Source organism: Agelaius phoeniceus, chromosome 3, assembly GCF_051311805.1.
Source record: "Agelaius phoeniceus isolate bAgePho1 chromosome 3, bAgePho1.hap1, whole genome shotgun sequence".
Taxonomy (NCBI): Eukaryota; Metazoa; Chordata; class Aves; order Passeriformes; family Icteridae; genus Agelaius; species Agelaius phoeniceus.
This window is the reverse complement of record NC_135267.1, coordinates 28,166,836-28,185,003: the sequence shown is the minus strand read 5'-3', so window position 1 is coordinate 28,185,003 and position 18,168 is coordinate 28,166,836. Positions and strand designations below refer to the sequence as shown.

General features: G+C 33.7%; 2 protein-coding genes across 3 annotated transcripts in view; one reads left to right on the top strand and one right to left on the bottom strand.

Moving 5' to 3' along the window:
* MCPH1 (microcephalin 1) overlaps positions 1-18,168 on the top strand; it is a 121,861-nt gene that overhangs the window by 30,394 nt on the left and 73,299 nt on the right. Inside the window, exons 10-12 of the mRNA XM_054629226.2 lie at positions 2,369-2,406; positions 5,089-5,251; positions 10,822-10,899. Coding sequence (XP_054485201.2) covers positions 2,369-2,406; positions 5,089-5,251; positions 10,822-10,899 — 279 coding nt within the window. The remainder of the gene's footprint in view (positions 1-2,368; positions 2,407-5,088; positions 5,252-10,821; positions 10,900-18,168) is intronic.
* ANGPT2 (angiopoietin 2) overlaps positions 14,435-18,168 on the bottom strand; it is a 41,868-nt gene continuing 38,134 nt past the window's right edge. For both annotated transcript variants that reach the window (XM_054629228.2, XM_054629227.2), the window contains 2 exons: positions 17,165-17,295; positions 14,435-15,794 (listed from right to left, as the gene is read on the bottom strand). In XM_054629228.2, coding sequence (XP_054485203.2) covers positions 15,634-15,794; positions 17,165-17,295 — 292 coding nt within the window. In that variant the 3' untranslated portion in view covers positions 14,435-15,633. The remainder of the gene's footprint in view (positions 15,795-17,164; positions 17,296-18,168) is intronic.

Below are 18,168 nucleotides of genomic sequence, written 5' to 3'. Positions count from 1 at the left end.
CTCATGAGTGTATGGAGTTCCTACAATGTATATTAAGACAGTATGAGGCATATACTCATAATAATGTGGCCTCACATCTGATTTTAATCATCTGATCTAACCTGTGCAGTAATGTGGGGTCCTTTTGCCACAAGAGCCCTTACTCAATGTGTTACTAGATGTCTTTTTTTAGTGTTTATTGTCAAATTTTGAGTGCATATAACTTAATACTAATATGTTATGATAGATATATTTGACATATATTGTTGCATTGTCATTACTTTTGTTCAGATCTTTGCATATAAAAGTCCAGTGTAGAATTGAGTTGGAACTTTCAAGAGCAATTAAATCTGACTGCTTTTTTGGAGTTGGAAGTAATGCAGTAGAAATTCTTTTGGCTAAGAATAGAACCAAATTTGACCAAGATAAATGCATATTCTTTTTAGCTATCAGACTAGCAGTAGAGTGAGACATCATCAGTAAGTATTGCTGGCAACAAGTTAGAATTTGGACACTTGTATTTCCAAAACTACTGCATAGAATTTCTTTCAAATATTTCAATGCAAAAGTTTCATCTTTTTTCTTTTGAATTTTTATTTTGTTTTATTGTTATTTGCTTCATATTTTCACATTGTATACATGGTCAGTTAGAAGTATTGTAGCACTTACATAGTGTGGTCTCAGTGCATGTTTATTATTAATCTTAAAAATTATTGATTATGCTGCATTATGTTACTTCTGAAGACTTAAATAGTATCTGAATTTTGTGGTTTTTAAATGTACACAGCCACAATGAAATTGCCATGTGTATGTTGAAATGATTACTACTTGTGTTATCTTTAATCCGTGTTGTCAAGGGTATGTGTTCTATTTATGCAAAGAGTGTTCATATAATGAATAGTCATGGTGCACATTATTAGTTAGTCTAAGAGTCTACATGGGTATTTCCAGCGCTTTTCTTAAATCTGAGAGATTACTTGGTTGTTCAATAGAGAACTCTTCTGTACTGATAACAGAGGTCAGATGGAATTGCAGCAGATTTCTCTCTTTTGTTCTTTTCTTTGATTCATTAGTGGGTAAAATTAGTTGCCCTGAATTTTTTTTTTTTGCCTTTGCTCCCAATTAGAAATACTTTTGTACTCTTACCTCAGTGTATTATCCAAAAGAAACTGTATTTTAGTGGATACTTTGGGAGCTTACCACTTGTGGTCATGGTAATATACTGGGGGACAGAAGTGGGAGTTAGTATTTCATATGGAGCAGTAGCTATATGGAGAAGTAATTTAAATTCATATACTGATTTTGAAAATTAGAAGACATTTTTTGAAATTATTGTATAAAATTGTCTCCTTTTCCTACAAAATCAAAATGTTTGTGTATATATATATATATATATATATATATATATATATATATATATTTGTGCATGTTTATGTAGCTATGAGTAATTCTTAGCTAAGATGATCAAAACCTCTTCTTACATATGTTTTTTAATGACCATGTTCTATGTAGTTATGTATTTCTCTGATGCTGCTAAAATTGATGTTCTGTCCTGCCTTTGTGCATACTGGAGGCTTTCATAGTCAGTGGTGATGAACTTCCTCCTCTTCTGACCTCTGTAATAATAATTCTTCCCAAGCTTATTTTAAGTCCATATGGGGCAAGTATTCCTGCTTCTCACAAAAGCTATGGGGAGTATTGCAGGAGAAGGGAGGACTGCTGTTTAAGGTGTCTGAGAATTGCTGATTTTTGAAGATTTTTGATTTTGAAGATTGCTGTATTCTTTGAGTATGTCCTGTTTGTGATATTACTTGGACAACTTTTATTCACTAGAAAATATCGAAGAGTTGAAAGAATGTTTATTTAACCTTGACATGAAATACAGAAGTTGTGCCAAAACCCCCCAAAAATACAGTATCAAAATAAAAACAAAACCATTAAAATTATATTTCTTGTTTCTGAAGCAGTTTCTACCTTTCTTTTGGAAGAAACTGGAATTATAAATTGCACGTTTTCTTTGTTGTGGGTAATCTTCCTTTTCCTTTCCATCTGATGAAAACTAGGAGACCAATACTGTCCTTATTTCTGTGGCATCCTAGGCTGGAAATCCTTTGCATTTTGCTTTTACTAAAAAAGCTTACATTCCTGTCTTTTGCTATACTGTATGCTTTGACATAAAACATGATTGAAGGGTTTTCCTTCCTTCCATATCCTCAAAGTTTAGTATTTCTAGGATATGTGTTAATTAGTACAGGCTTTTCCCCAGGTGATTGTATAGTTATGAAGTAGTTTGCACCTTTTAACATAACATTTTCTAATTTAAGGGGCTTTTTTCAAAGTATTTTTTTTTCAGATTTTTTATGTTTTCTTGTTTCTTTCATGTCTCTAGCCAACAAGGACACTAGTTATGACAAGTATGTCTCCTGAGTAAGTATTAAGCATTTTGATTCTTTATTTAGCCTACCATTTAAATTTGAATATTGATAAATTTTTTATGCTTATAGAAAATTAAATTTATCTTTGGGCTCTGCACTTTATTTCAATTTGAATTCTTGCTAGAAACTTGTTTGTACATATATATTTTGTTGTTATTTGCACTGTATATATAAGTTTTTGTTTCTCTGGTGGAGACTGAAGTAGTTCCATAGGTGAGATCAACAGAGCTTCAGAGCAATAAAACTAAAATCTTAAGCAAGTTTTGAACTTATCTGAAGGAAATGTACATAGTAGTTGTATGTAGTAAATGGTTCAGCCCAACACAGCCTTTTCAGCATACATTTTAATTATTTGTAATTAAAAAGTCATAATCTGAAACATCAGTTTAAAATGTTTTATTTCATACGAATAGTTGCAGAATAAATATCAGTTGTAGGCTTTCTACTGACTTCGTTTCAGGACATTAGAAGCAGCTGCCACTGCATATTTTAGGAGAGAGTTAATAATTTTCTGGCATGCTCTTATCATTCTCTTAAAAGTCTTAAAGCATAAGGAACATCCAACAAAAACACGATTCCACATTTTATACTACACTTACTTACAGTTTTTGAATTCTTTTTCAAAACTCAAGATATTTATACAACCCAAAAATCTGTTTCAGGTTTACTGTAACTAAATGTTGACAGTTACATAGAAATAAATACTCAGAAACAGCACTTAGTGGCTATGCTTTCAGAAGTTTTTTGTAAAAGGTTATCAATAGCTATTAACAAGTGTACTTATATATGTCAGAAACATAAAAGAGAATTAATATTTTTCTTCTATTTAATGTGACTGGATGCTAGTAACACCAGGACTATAAAATGAACCTCACAAGTCATGCAGTGCAGAATCCCTGTGGATCATCACTACAGTGCAGATAATAGTAGCTACAGCCTCAAAAGTGATTCATTAGAATTTGCATTTTAAGATGCATGAGTTCAGTAGTTTCATGGCATTGGGTTTAGAGATTATAATAAATGCTGCTCACTGATTCACAACCATACAGCTATCTAATTTAATGATTTAAAAATCCAGTGAAATTTTGCTGTAAATTTTCATCCACCAGTTTTTGCAGCTGTCTTAAGTCTAAACTGGTGAGTTTTCTCTGCAGTTTGTAAGACATCTTCGATTCAAGACTTGTACAACAAAAAATTTTCTTCTCCTTGTGAGGAATTTTGTGTAGACACAGGAAGAATTTAGAAAAGGTTCAGGTAAAGCACGGAGCTTGCAGTCTGGGCAGGGCCAGCCCCTATGAGTTGCAGTGTTGCAAAAACATTCACTTGTTGGCTATATCAAGCTAAAGCTCACAAAATGAAAAGGGAATACTAAGAATTCTAGTAACAATCAAAGCTATAAAACCAAGGCCAGAATTCATACCAGAGAGAGGGTTAGCCACTGGATTTTTTTATAATATGTCAACATGCAATATCACCTTTTGATTTAATTGTGACATTAATTTGCTGCACTGTTTTCACTATTCATTTTTTTGTTTTAGACTTCTTGAAAAATGATTGCTCCAATTTTTGTGAAGATTTGTTTTTTTCAGTTTTGTTGGGATTCTGTTAAGTAGTGTTTGATTTAGCTGGGGTATTTTGGTAGTTCTACCAGACTTCCTTTCTGTGGAGCTAAATGTAGTGAGAATGAAGCAACCCCAAAGGCTTCTGGACGTGCTCTGAGTGCACTTGCATTGTGTTTGTGATTACCTCAGAAGTTTTGCCTTAAAGGATCACCACTGTGATAGTGCAGCTGTGTTCAAGATTGGGACTAACTGCTTTCTCTTGTGTTGCATGGACATTTCCAAGTTAGTTTGGGGAGTAGAGAGGCCACCGGAATTTTGCTTTATTTTACAGATCTTTAAGGATCATTTATAATTGTAAAAATAATCATTAATAAAAGCAGTAAATTGTTATCATGCAACAGCTTTTCTCTTGTGATACCAAGGTCCTCCTGTTTTCACAATTATTTATTTATGTGCTCCTGCATAGCTACGTAGAAAGCTCAAGTTAGAATTCCAGTTAGAGATGGCCATTCTGGAATGTAGATCTAATTTTATGTATTTCATTATAATTGTATTTAAGGATAAGTGAATTTTTAATTGAAACATTGGCATAGATGTGTAGGTTGCAAGCCAGATAGAACTTTAGGACTTTTCTAAATTTAGACACAGCATTATTCAGATGCTGAAAATCTGGGGCTTCTTAATGAAAACCTGTTAAATGTGCTGTGTCTACATGTTTACATTCCTTGGTAATATTTTTTATAGTACTATAAAAGAAACAAAGGATTGGGCTCTGTTGTGTTGGGCATTGTACACAAACAACATAATGGATAATTCTGCACTCAAAAGCTTTTATTTTAACAGACAAGATAGATGGGGGGCAAAAGGGCTTTGATGTGCAAGTAGATGTGATTTTGTGATAGTGGAAGAGGGTCTGTTAGGACTCTGGAGAGGATAATGAATTTAGGGCTAGTAAATAGGTAGAGGCTTAGTGAGAAAAGGATAAAAAATGTTTAGTGGGGAAAGAAATGAGGTGAATTTGAATTAATTTGCAGTGTATGTATATGATTTTATAATTCTGCCTTCCTCCATTCAATGTTGTGTGGGCTTTTTTATCTTTTCTTCTTTTTTAGTAAGCAAAATACAGTAATTCAGGTTGTGAAGAAACTTGGAGACTTTTTGTTCTCAAATGAAGTGTGTGAAACAACAAGTCATGTAGTTACTGGGAGTCCTCGTCGTACCTTGAATGTTATGCTGGGAATTGCTCGTGGGTGTTGGATTGTTTCTTATGAATGGGTAAGAAATGTTTCTAACTTTACTACACAATAAATTAAATTTAGTTTGTATAGCTGAAATATCAACTATGTTTATGTCCATGCTACCTGCAGTGGTGCCAATGTTCAGTTATTCAGGCTTACTTAGAGTTAGTTCAATTAGATGAAATTTGTCTGTGTGAAAATCTGTGAGTTAGTTACAGTTGTTCAGTGCTTAATTTAACCAAAATATTCCTGTGTTGTACCTCATTATCTAGCTTAGAAAGAGGACTTATCTCATGGATGAGAAACTCATGTCCCATGCATTATTTTTGGACAGACTAATTTCTGCTCAACCTTAGCCAACTCACATTATTGAACTTTCTATGTACTGATATATTTCTGTTATGTCCTGAAACATGTATTGTGTTCAGCATTGGAAAAAATAAAGGGAAATTCTTAGATATTTCACTGCAAATGGGAAAAAATGTATAATAGGAATAGTGGTGAGTGGGTGGGGAACTTATCTGTCAGCCCAGCTTAATCCATCTCAGTTGCTCACTGTAATAATAGAGATTAACCACTCAGTCTGACATTGCAGATGACAGTTTCTCAGCTTTCCTCATGTTTCCAGAGCTATAAACATAGATGGTGAAATTTATATGGAAATAGCTCTTCATCTTATACAGAAAAGGGTTGTTGAATAACTAAATTTCGTGGTTTCCTCTTTCTTATAAATGCTTTAAAATTTACTTGTTGGGTGGAAAATAAACTGCTGCCTTTTTGTTTTCAAGATGTCTGGCACTTTCCAGTATGAAGCTTGTCCTGTATGATATATATGCAGTTATCTGAAGTTCTTGTTGTATCCTTCAGGTTTTTCAGAAGGTCTTAGTGATTAATTTCCTTGGAATAGAGGGTTTGCATCTTTGGCCACCTTAAGGATCCAGTAATGTGCCTTCGTGGCAAAAGACTAATAGTATCCTTGGCTGCATTAAGAGGAGCATATTTGAGCAGGGGTTTTGGAGAAGAACATCTCCACAGACTCATTCCAGCCTACTATATGATTCTTTGCATCTATTAATTAAATACACTGAATTATCTGTCCCACACTCAGCTTTGTATGGAGCATTAAACAAGTTACAAAGTAATTGTCATAAGTTACTTTTTCATACCGGCGTGCTCAAACGTGGAAGCTGCCTTCTTCTTGAGAAAAAAATTCAAATAACTACAAAGATAGCTAGAGATAAGTACTACAAAATAGTTTCCTGTCTTTGTACATAAAGGAGTATGGATAATCAGTATTCCAACAAGTGCTGTCCTAGAATTTCATTGCCCATTATATTTCCTGCACTTCTGTGAACAAATACATGGTGAAAATATCTACCTATGCTCTTCATAGAGCAGTATTGATTGGAAATGTTGTCCTCCTGTCTTATGGTCTGCCTCGTAGACTCATCCTGGGATCATCTATATCCCTCTATAATGCCAATAAGTTGAATGAAATTGTTTCAAGGACTAGTTTGTCCCTGTAGATGTTACTGGATCAAATGCTGATGCTGTTTTCACTCATTTTATTGAGCTGCTATTTAGACAAAGTTCTGAAGTTATTAAGAGAGATGCATGAGAAAGAACTAGAGATGAACTTCAGATCTCCAGATCAGGTTTGATCTTATAGTATCTGCTTATCTGGAAGATTGCTATTTTTAATATTTTTAGAACTGTGCTTATCTCTTTCACAGAGACTAGGTCCAACTTTGCCCATAAATGTATATTCCCTCAATTTATTTATTTGTTTATTTATTTATTTAACTGAATTAAAACAGTGCTTTGAACCTTTAAAAAAAATATATCTTCACCTGTTTAAATCTTTGAATCATATGATGTAAGTGCTTCATTTTCTTATTTCATATTGTGTCAATGGCCATTTGGCCATAAGATGACCAAGTACTTTTGCCATCTTTTTACCCAATTGGTTAACTAGAGATGAGAAAACTGAAGCCTTACTTAGCCAGAATTGAGGAATTCAGTAGAAAATTAGTCAGTAAATATATTTACCTCTGCCTTTTGTCTTGTGGACATAATTTAGGGTAAAGTGGTTTTTTCTTCTGAGAAAAACTTAAAATGTTATTTTTAGAGATGGATTTTGGAGAAATACCAAATTTACCATCAGACATTTAACCTTCTTAGCACTCCATTTACATTTTCAAGATTAATTATTTAAGTATAAATACCATATGATCATGCATTGTGCTAGCTAGCTAGGTGAGAGACCTTAAATAATAACTAACCAAATAGTGTGTTTTCAGACCCTTTGAGCTAACTCTTTTATAACTGCGCATTTGAAAACTTCTAGATAGCTCTTTATTCTCAATAGAAACACACATTCTGAAGTATTCAGCTAAGAATAACATTGCAAATCATAGCTTCTTTTTGAATTTCATGAATCTGAAGCATTTTTTGGTGTTGCTATGAAAATATAACTGGTTGAAAATTTGCCAAAGTCAGAAACAAACTTTCAGTGACTTGGAATGGAAAGCTCTTGTCTTTGTTTTCATGAAAACTGAATGTTTTAGTGAGTGGTGACCTAATTATTTACTGCAGGACCTGTTCATGAACTCAGTATCCAATTTTCTTTTTATCTAGGAGAGTAGATACGATGGCTTTGTACTCAATTCCAGAACCATGATGGACAAGCATTAATCCATCTTTTGTTAAGACAAACAAATTTCATTTCTAAACAAAATTCTGTAAATACTACAAGGGTTGATAAAGGTCATTGCTGTAGAATTGGCCTGGAAGATGAAATAGGATTACTTAATCGTAACTAATCTTTTGGGTTTATATTTTAATCTATTTAGGTTGTTTTCCAGCTACTTTTGATGCAAACATAATTTTGGTACTATAAGGACGTGATGTATATGTAATACAGCACAGTACATCTGTTCCTGCTCAAGTTTATTTATGAAGAATTTTTTTAATGTAATATGTCTATTTATATCGTGATTAAAAGAGAAATTACATTTACAAGTTTCTTTTATGTTCAATAAATATATGCAGATATAAATATAAAGCCAAGAGGCTTTGATATTCTTATTGTAAATTGTTGAAAGTAATTATAAAAAATTATAAGGTACCACCCTAAAATTCATAACTTACAGTCCTAAGTTGCAGTCTTAAATGTATATTTTAAGAAGTTACAATACTTTTCTTAGCTGAACACTGCAATGCATTATTAGGTTTTGAATATTTTTAAAGGTCATTGATTTATTAATGCACTTAACTCTTATTTTTATGTTTGGTATGATATAATGGCTGTAGAAATTATTTTCTCTTTTTGCACAGCTGTTGCATTTTCAAATATTTGATTGTGCTTTTTCTAAAAGTAAACATAGTATTCTTTGAATGTTTTGTAATCACGTTTAGCAGTAAGTCTAAGGATATGCTGCTTTCTATTGTCAGCAAAGAAAATCTTTTCCAATAGCCTGCAAAATTGGACACCTCTCCTCACAAGTCAGACATCACTTGTCACATCAAACAAGGAAACAGCTTTTGTAGAAGTTCACATTCGAGGTTGTTGGTTTCCCTGGAAGTCATCAGGCATAAGATACTTTGGACTGAAAACTGTAGAACTTATTTAGAAAATAATTTTGTTATGAAAACTGAATTTGCAATTTACTGCTTTGTAGCAATAGATTTGGGGCAAAAGAGCCCTTTACAGAAACTTATTTTCTTACAAGCAATTGGGCCATTTTATAAGATTTATATTGCTAGTTTATGATCAATTTGTTCAGCTTAGAATTTTCCATTAGTGAGCTGTAACATTGTAAAGGATAACTTTACCATGCTCAATATATATAATGCCAGTTTTTATCTACAGGGAATATTTCATAGACTCGTTCACAAATTTTAATTGGGAACAATTTATAATTTAAATTTAAACTAATAAGATGTGCATTTGTATGGCAGAGTATTCCAGTCATTGTGAATCAAGCATGGGGATAATTTCAAACACTGATGAAATTGAGCTTGTTCTAAGATGAATAATGACAACTGTTTAATAGTGCATGGCTGTGCTAATGACTTAATCTATTTGAAATGGCCAGAGAGCTATTTAGGGAAGATATGAGACAGGCATAATTATCCTAAAACAGGGATTTACTTTCTGATAAATTCCATATATCCTGTTTAGGGGGTATATGTCTGCTTCTTGTTCAATTAACTTCACTTGCTCTAGGAGCAACAGAATGTCTCACTGGTTGGTAACAGTGCTTTTTTTGAACTTAAGGGGTGCCAGATGGCAACTACAGAAGAGACATTGTGAAGCTCAAATACCTGTAAATGGGAAAAGTTGTTGAATTGAGTGACAGTGGGCAAACTTGGCAAAGAAGATACCAGTGATTTACCTGTGTGAGAAGCTTCATGGCTCACCACTTGCAAAATCAATGAAAAAAAAGAATTTCATTTTACATCAGAATGGCCTTCAGAATTTAGGCTGCCTACAAATTAGGAGTAGAATGTCCTGTAATATGACTCAAGGGCATAGGAACTTTCTCTTTTTCCATTTTCCCATTAAGACAATGCTTTTACCAATTAAGGGATGGAATTTGAATACTCTCCCATGGAGCTTTTAATATTATAGTCTACCAATTGGAAGTTATGATAAATTGTTCTGAAGAATGTTTAGAAAATCAAACCGTAAAAAATGCTGCATGGAGTAGTTCAGGGAAAGTTTTACCAAAAAAATTAAAAATATCAGAAATTGGAAATACAACCATTTAAAGTAGGTTTTTTCTGTTAAACATTTGGTGCTGGTCCTGATGGGAACAGAATTCTGCAAGTGGCACACAGTTTTAAGGATTACTAGTCTCCAAAGATCATATTGGTCCAGTGTTTCAGAGCTCACAAATGATGCACACAAATGATTATGTGTTTTCTGGAGTGTCAGTGTTCTGCAGTCTTCTTTGGTGCTCTAGAGTGTGACACTGACAAAGGAGGTTACCACAGAGCAAGAAACTGAGTTATTCTTCTTTGCAGGATGATTTATATATGTGATGTGGATTCTTTGCAATAGTTGCACAATCCTTGTAGTAGTAGGGGTCCAGTACTGTTTGACATCTTCATTTATGATCTGGATGATGGGGAAGAATGCACCCTCAGCAAGTTTGCAGATGTTGGAAAACTGTGAGGAGTGTTTAATACACCAGATGGATGTTCATGTTCAGATGGACTTTGACAAGCTGGAGAAATGAGCCAACAGGAACCTCATGAAATTCAATTACTGAACTGAGAGAACAGAACTGATATATTATGACTTCCCTTTTCAAATTTTTTGCTCTATGTATTGTGATTAAAAAATAGTTGATTTTTTGAATATCCTCACAATGTTTTAAAATGTAATATAGCTGTGCATAGAAGTATGACTGATACTTCAATGGGTTGTTTTAGTTGTAAAAATTGTTTCTTTCTTATTTATTGATTTTTCGCCCAATGATTTGGTTTGGGTAAATGAAATAGAAAACCAGGTATTGTAACAGTACTATCACCTCTAATTACACATTCAAAAAGGTGATTTTAGAAATTTTAAGATTCTACTTACCACTTATTTTATTTTAGGTTTTGTGGTCTTTGGAATTAGGCCATTGGATCTCAGAGGAACCATATGAGCTTTCATCCAGCTTCCCTGCAGCTCCTGTAAGTTTAATGATCCTTTAAGCTTGTGAACATTCTTTTGTTTATCTGGAAAATGATTTGCCCTCTAAATAGGTTTAGTGAATAAGGAAGCCTACTAGAAAAATATTTTTTTTAAAGCAGATACTGTAAGGAGTTATTTTCCTCTTCATCCAATACTTTTTGAAGTGTGTGCAAAAACTTTGGTACATGTGGAAAGTGCAAAATGTTGATTCACCAATTAACACCTGAATAAACCAGCATCTTACTGAAATATAAATGAAATTTAATTTTATTTCTATTTGTACCTGTGTGCAAACTGGAGAGGCATGTTATTGCCAAATGGAAAGATTTGCAGGTCAGGGACTCAGTTTTTTTGGCCCAGAAATTACTTGGGCAATGGAAAATTACTGTGGTCTTCTAGAACTAAGTAGGAAAAAATGAAGCATTTTTCCTGCCTCTAATAATCATTCTCAAGTACTGAATTGGGAACTAGTGCACAAGTGGGTATGTGTGGGCATGATGTATCTGTGTAGACCTCAGTGCACTTCATGTGTTGCAGTTGATGAAACAGGAGTTTTATTTTGGTTTTAAAACAAGTAGAAGTCTAGCTGGTTACTAGTCAATCATTCCAATAATTTTCCCTCTACTAAATTAGTGTCTGCAATTTGTTTCTCAAAGTTTCATACCAGCTTTGAAGAAAGTACAGTTATTGGGGTATGAATATTTTTGCTGTAATTTTATTAACTGTTAAGAACTTCTATTTAGCATTCTTTCTAAATCTATAACTAATGTAAATTTACATATCCAACATTAATATGTATTATTTATTATATGTATTATTTATTTCATGATTGTAAGGTGTATGTTCTCAAAGTTTAGGGAAAATGTAGCTCTTCATCTCAAATAACCCTTAAAGAAATTAATTATCAATTATAAGTTCACACCTCTTATAAAAGGAGAAAGTAGATTGTTTTATATAGCAAATACAGTAAGAATGGTAAATCTTAAGGTGAAAAATAAATAAGAAGCATGTTCTCTTTTTTCCCCTTTTCTGTATTTCTATGAAAAAATCTACACTGAATTTCATTCCTAGATTGCTTTGAGTTTTCTGTTTCTTTTCAGACTACCTTGATTAATAACAAAGTATGCTATCAGTAATAATGTACATAGCATTCTTTAGAGGTGATTCCTCGTGGGGTTTTTTTTGAGATTCCCTTTAGAGGTTTTATTCCTGAAGCCAAAGTAAGGAGAATTTGAGAGATGGTGAGAATGTAAAATTAAGGGAGGTTAGGGTTGTGCTAAGAACCTGAATAACTTCTTTTTACAATGTGCTGTTCTTGCAAAGGAACAAAGTTGAAGTCCAAGGCAATATTTCCACAGCCATTCCTTGTTTAGTCACTCTAATTTCTTACTGTAACAGATACCTTAATTTTTTTTGCAGCTGCGATTATTATTTGAGCATAAATTTATTCATGTGGTTTTATTTGTCTTTTTTTTTCTTTTTTCTTTCCTGCTTCCTACAAAGTACTTAGAGAAAATGGAAGTATATTCTAGTTTCACATACTGTTTATTTGATTACAGGAAGGAATTGAAAGTGGGGGTTACCTTGCTGTTATGTTTTTACTTGTTTGTACCAAGTCAAAAGTAGTTTTTGCAGCATTCTGCTTCCTATTATTGCCGTCCTTCTACATCTCCTCCTGTTGCTTCACTTTGGTCTTTGGTGCTCAAGCCATGCAGTCTTCTTTAGATGAAATGTCATTTAAAGACATATTCCCCCTAACATTTTAGAACAGTCATCATCCTCAAATTCTATAAACTTTTTTCAACAAATCAAAACTAGCCATGCAATATTAAATTATTGTAGTCTTACAGGGTTTTCCTTACTAAAATAAAGTTATTGTCAACCAGAAGTTGCCGCTGCTTTTCTTTGCCAGACTAAGCATTCAGATACCATCATGGTTTTTAAGAACATTTTGAGGATTTTTGTTTGTCTGTTTTGTTGGCTTTTTTTCTCTTTCCTTTTATTATTGGTGTGGATATGCTTACTGTCTCAAATATTGGGAGTATTTTCTTTAGTTGTCTGATTAAATGTACCAACACAGGAAATGCAGTAAGTAGACTCAGCATTTCTATTAAATTTCATAGAATCATAAAGTATTTTAGATTAGCAGGGACTTCTGAAGGTTGTCTAGTTCAACACTTTGCTCCAAGGGACTTGTCCAATCCACCTTTCTGCTAATAAATGAATAAATGAAAAGGAAAATTCACTTTCCCCAATTCCAAATTGTATTTACTGCTTGTTGTCCCTGTCTCTTGTCTCATAGCAGAGAACCTCCAAGAAGGGTCTGGCTTTGTCCTCCCTATACCCTCAATCAGGCACCATTAAGGTCTCCCCTTCCCTTTCTCTGCTCCAGGCTGGAAAACAACAGCTCTTGAGGCTTCTCTTGGTATGCTATGTGCTTGTTGGTGTGTGTGGCTCCTCTACTAGTAAAGATTCTTCTAGACTTCTCTCTAAGACATTTCTTGAAAATTTGTGAAAGCAATTTTGGGAAGTATTTTTTTTTTAGTTTGGGATGTGTATATCCTTACAAGTTTTTATTATGAAAAATAATAAAATGGTAAACAGTAATTTCAAATACATAAAGATTATTTTATGGAACTCTTCAGACAGTGACTATTAATTTACATTCTTTAGGTTTATATAAAATCAGATCATGAAGTAATATTAGAAATGTTTTTTGTCTCTGCTACACTTAGTAATGATGACACATTTTCAGTGAAGAAGAATGGTGGTAGTGTGAGTAGTGGGGTACTCTGATAGCAGCTTTAATGATTGTCAGTTTAAAATGGAGAGATTTCTTCAATCTTTCTCAAAACCACTTACTATTTTCAAGATAGAAACATAGAATCACCAGGTTGGCAGACACCTACAGGATCATCCAGTCCAACTGTCCACCCAGCACTTCCACTGTAACCTGTAAACAGCATCACCCACCAGAACCAAATGCCTCTTGAACACTTCTAGGGATAGTGACTCCACAGCCTCTCTGGGCAACCTGTTCCAATGCCTGACCACTGTAACACTGAAATTTTTTTTCTAATATCTAATCTGAATCTGCCCTGACTCATCTTAAGGCAGTTTCTTCTGGGCCTGTCACTGCTAGCAGTGTACAAGAGAGATCAGACCCCACCTCACTACAACTTCCTTTCAGGTGATTGTAGGGAGTGATGAGGTCCCCCCTGAGCCTCCTCTTCTCCATCTAAACAACCCCAGATCCCTCACCCCTCCTTGTACAATATTTTTTCTAGACCTTTCACAAGCCTTGTTGCCCTTACAACACCTTTTGCTAAGTTAGCTTCCAGAAATATGTCTGGGGTTTTTGTTTTGTTTTGGGTTAAGTTCTTGCATTGTAATTAATTCAGTCATCTGCTGAAATCAAAGTTTTACAAAAATATTAGGCAAAGAATAAGCATGAGAATTAAAAACTAAACTTAATTTGGAGAAAAACCTCCACTAAATTATTGTGATGTATGAAGAAATATCCTCTCAATCTGATTTGCAATTTTAAAGCATATAGTAATAAAATGAAGGGGGAAAAAGAAAAAAAAGGAAAGATCACCCAGTAGAGTAATTTATTCACATTGTGGTGTACATTGAGGGGCTACCTACAGAGAATTTTTAGGGAGAAGTCCTAACCTTACTGAAAAAAACCCATAGATAATTTTCAGATTATTTTTCTTCCTGTTCTTAAAATGTAGTAATTTGTATCTTAAGTCATAAGCATAAATTTAATTGTATCAAAGAACATGCATATGTTTTTCAGTCAGGTAATTTTTACAAAACATATAGTTATATTACATCACCAGGTGATACATGATTGTCACAGACAACTAGACATCTGGTGTTAATGCCGTTGTCTCAGTTTACAAAATATACTGGTCAGTTATTTTACAGGTAAATGACAAGGGAAGGAAAAAAAAGTGCAATCTTCATAAAAATGTATAGGAATACATGCTGTATTGTAATTCATAGGGATTTTCTATAATTTAAAGACAGTGACTGAAACAGACTGAAAAAATTATGACTTTTGTAAATGGTATTTCCCAAGAATAAATGCACACTATTTAAATGCTGTTTGTCCTCTGTTAAACATAGTCATACAGGCTACTGGAAAAAATCCTCAAATAAGAGTAAAAACTTGTTTAGGAGACTATGGGGGAAAAGAATGTATTCCCTAACTATAGTATTGAGCTAATTACAGAAAAGATTTTTTTTATGTACATATAGGGCACACATGACACAGAATGATAAATAGTTCTAGATCTAGCTAGAACTAAGCTAGAACTAGCTAAGTGTTTTATATTAATGTTTAAAGTTCAGTGGTGAGGCAAAATGCATATTCCTAAAACTATTTTAGGGTTTTTTTCACAGTTCCAGTTATTTACTAACACATACATAACATAAATGATCAGTAAAACAGAGTCCTTGAAGTTGTCTGACGGTTTCTTGGATGTTCTTTTTATTGAGTCATTTGGCCAAATCACTGTTATATCAGGTCGATGGTTTAGACATTGTGTCTGGTTGAATAATATGAGCTTTAGCTGATCAAGACAATTGCAATTCAGGAACTGTACTGTACTGACCCCTTCAGAACACTAGTGCATGTTTCTGGGCTTGAAAAAATGAGACAAGTTGCTTGGTAAAATAAGTCTTTGAAGACTATACAATATATAATTCACATAATGACAAAGCATTTAGAAATCTGCTGGTCGAATCATCATCGTCGTAGCTTTGAGAGAGTATCCCGAGCCCTTCCAGTAGTACCACTTGATCCCATTAAACTTGTTGTTGTTCTGTCGTAATGGATAATACATTCCATTGAGGTTAGAAGGACCACATGCGTCAAACCACCATCCTGCAAGACAGAAGACAAATATCAGCAGAAGTAATTCTCAAAATAGTATTTAAGGTCACTTTTTGTCTGGAAATGAGAAAGGAATCAAAACCCAGGTTTTTTGTTCTTATGATTTGGAAGTGTCGATGTAAAATACTTGCCCCAAACTTGAGGAAAGAAATGTATTTGTGTATCAACTCCATATTCTTGAATCTTAAACAGTACATTGTATTTGAAAATTGAGAAGGAAAAGTGTTCAATCAATTTATTATCAACATAAACATTTCTGACAGTCTGAGGGCAGAACACAACTTGAATTATAATGATACTGAGTTGCCTTTGGTTTTATCTACTCTTTGGTAAACTCCTGTTTTTCACAGATTTAATGAGTGAAATTCTTAATTCTTTCTAGAGGAATTATTCAGTTCTCTGCGCTGTTTTGTTCAAAACCTCCTGAAACATCATAAGAAGGAAAAGGAGAAAAAACAGCCCAAATGTACTTTGTATCCGTATAGTCCTGACTTCTTAGTGGGTCATAAGAAAAAAATTATTTTTATTAATAAAATAATATTTTTATATTTCTGTTATGGTGGCGATAGTGTGTGTGTGTTCTGTTTTGCAGGGCAGTATTCCAACTGTCCTTTTGGATAAACTGAAGCTGTCTTTTTTTCTTGGAGCTTGTGCTATAGGGAAATGAACAATTGCTTAAGAGATAACACGAAGAGAAGCCAAATTTACAAAGCACTTGTTTACATTTCAGAATGTGGAATTCTAGATGAACACATTATATGGAATTACTTGTGTAGTTGAAGATAAAAATACTACCTAGAACTCAAATATAACTAGTGAACAATCATTAGAAAAATGTAGATATATCTGTGGTGTATCTTTACCACTTCATAACTATATTGACTAAGGAATTAAATTCTTGTACCCTTCTGTGGCACTTGCAGCACACAGCAGCTCTTGGGAGTTTTACATTTGGGTAGTTAGGGAAAGGGCTTATGCCTGAAAAATCAGGAGCCATTTCACTGACAGCTGAATCTCTGAAAGAGGTTTTTTGCAGGGAGTTGTATTTTGATCTCTGAATGTACCTCATTCCTTGGAAGAGGAATCTACTATGTCTCTGATTAGTTCCACAATTAAATACTTTCTTGTACCCCAACTTCAGGGACTTATTTTCCCTCCAGTTTTCACTGCTCTGGTTTTATTTTAACTAACTTTCATCAAATGGTAAAATACTTCATCTAGAGTCACCATACTAGTATTTCTCTCTTTGAGTTTTGAACTTTTTTAATAATCAAAATTTACTAAGTCAAAATTATTTATCCCATAGACAATTTCAGTGCCAATAAAAATAGGAAGACTGAGAAACATAAAAACATTCGTACCTCCTGTTAGCATTTGTGAACATTTGCAAATACATTTGTCATTGTCTGCATCCTTTGTGCTAAAATCATTTCCTGGCTGGCTTATACTACTTATTTTGCCCGCTGTCCCAGTAAGTCCTTTAAGGTAAATCCTGTAGAAGTGAAAAGTGGAAAAACAATTATTACGTGGAAGTTGATGGAAGATGTCTGCAAAATAATGATGGAATAATTTGCAATAAATATCCTGTTCAAATTGTTTAATTCTCTTCTGGCCAATGTGCTGCTGTAAGCTGTTTTTCAGTACAATGTTTTCAAATGAACAGAAACAGTCAGCACAATATTCTAATGAACATGTGTTTGTTCATGTCATATTAGAAGAAAAAGAGAGCAGGTAGGTAGTAACTTCTAGGATTTTTCATGCAGATCATGTATTAATTCATACTGAAAGTGCTTCAATTTTTGTACTTCAATGCAACAGCACATGCAATAATTTTTATTACAAAATTTTATTACAGTTTAAGCCAAAACTTTTTTGATTCCTATTTTTCTGTTAGTACAACACAGCAAATTAGCGTTACAACCCCGCATATATGAGATGACAGCCTTACTAGGAGTATTAATTCTGAGCTAGTAAATGATATTTTAGAAGTTTCTCAATATTTCCCTTTCCATTGTCCTAGTTACTTATCCTTTTCACATCATTCATAAATTTTAGCGTTAGCTCTTCGCAAGTATTTCAGTTTGGTTCAATTACCTGGCAAGGTAAGCTTTCAGTGAGGCTGCTGCTGTTGGGTTCTGCTTGCATGGGTGCCAATGCAGTCTCAGTGAGGAGAGACACAGGGCACTGAACTGGGCAGGACAATTACACAGCTATTCCTGTGTTACCTTGAATTGGAAGGACGTGAACCCTCTGCTCCCACAATATCTTTTGGGTGATTGCATTTCTGTATCAAATAGCTCATGTTTCTCAGAGGTATTCTGTTTGTTTAAAGAGGAAGTCTTATTGTCTGAGGAGAATTAACTTG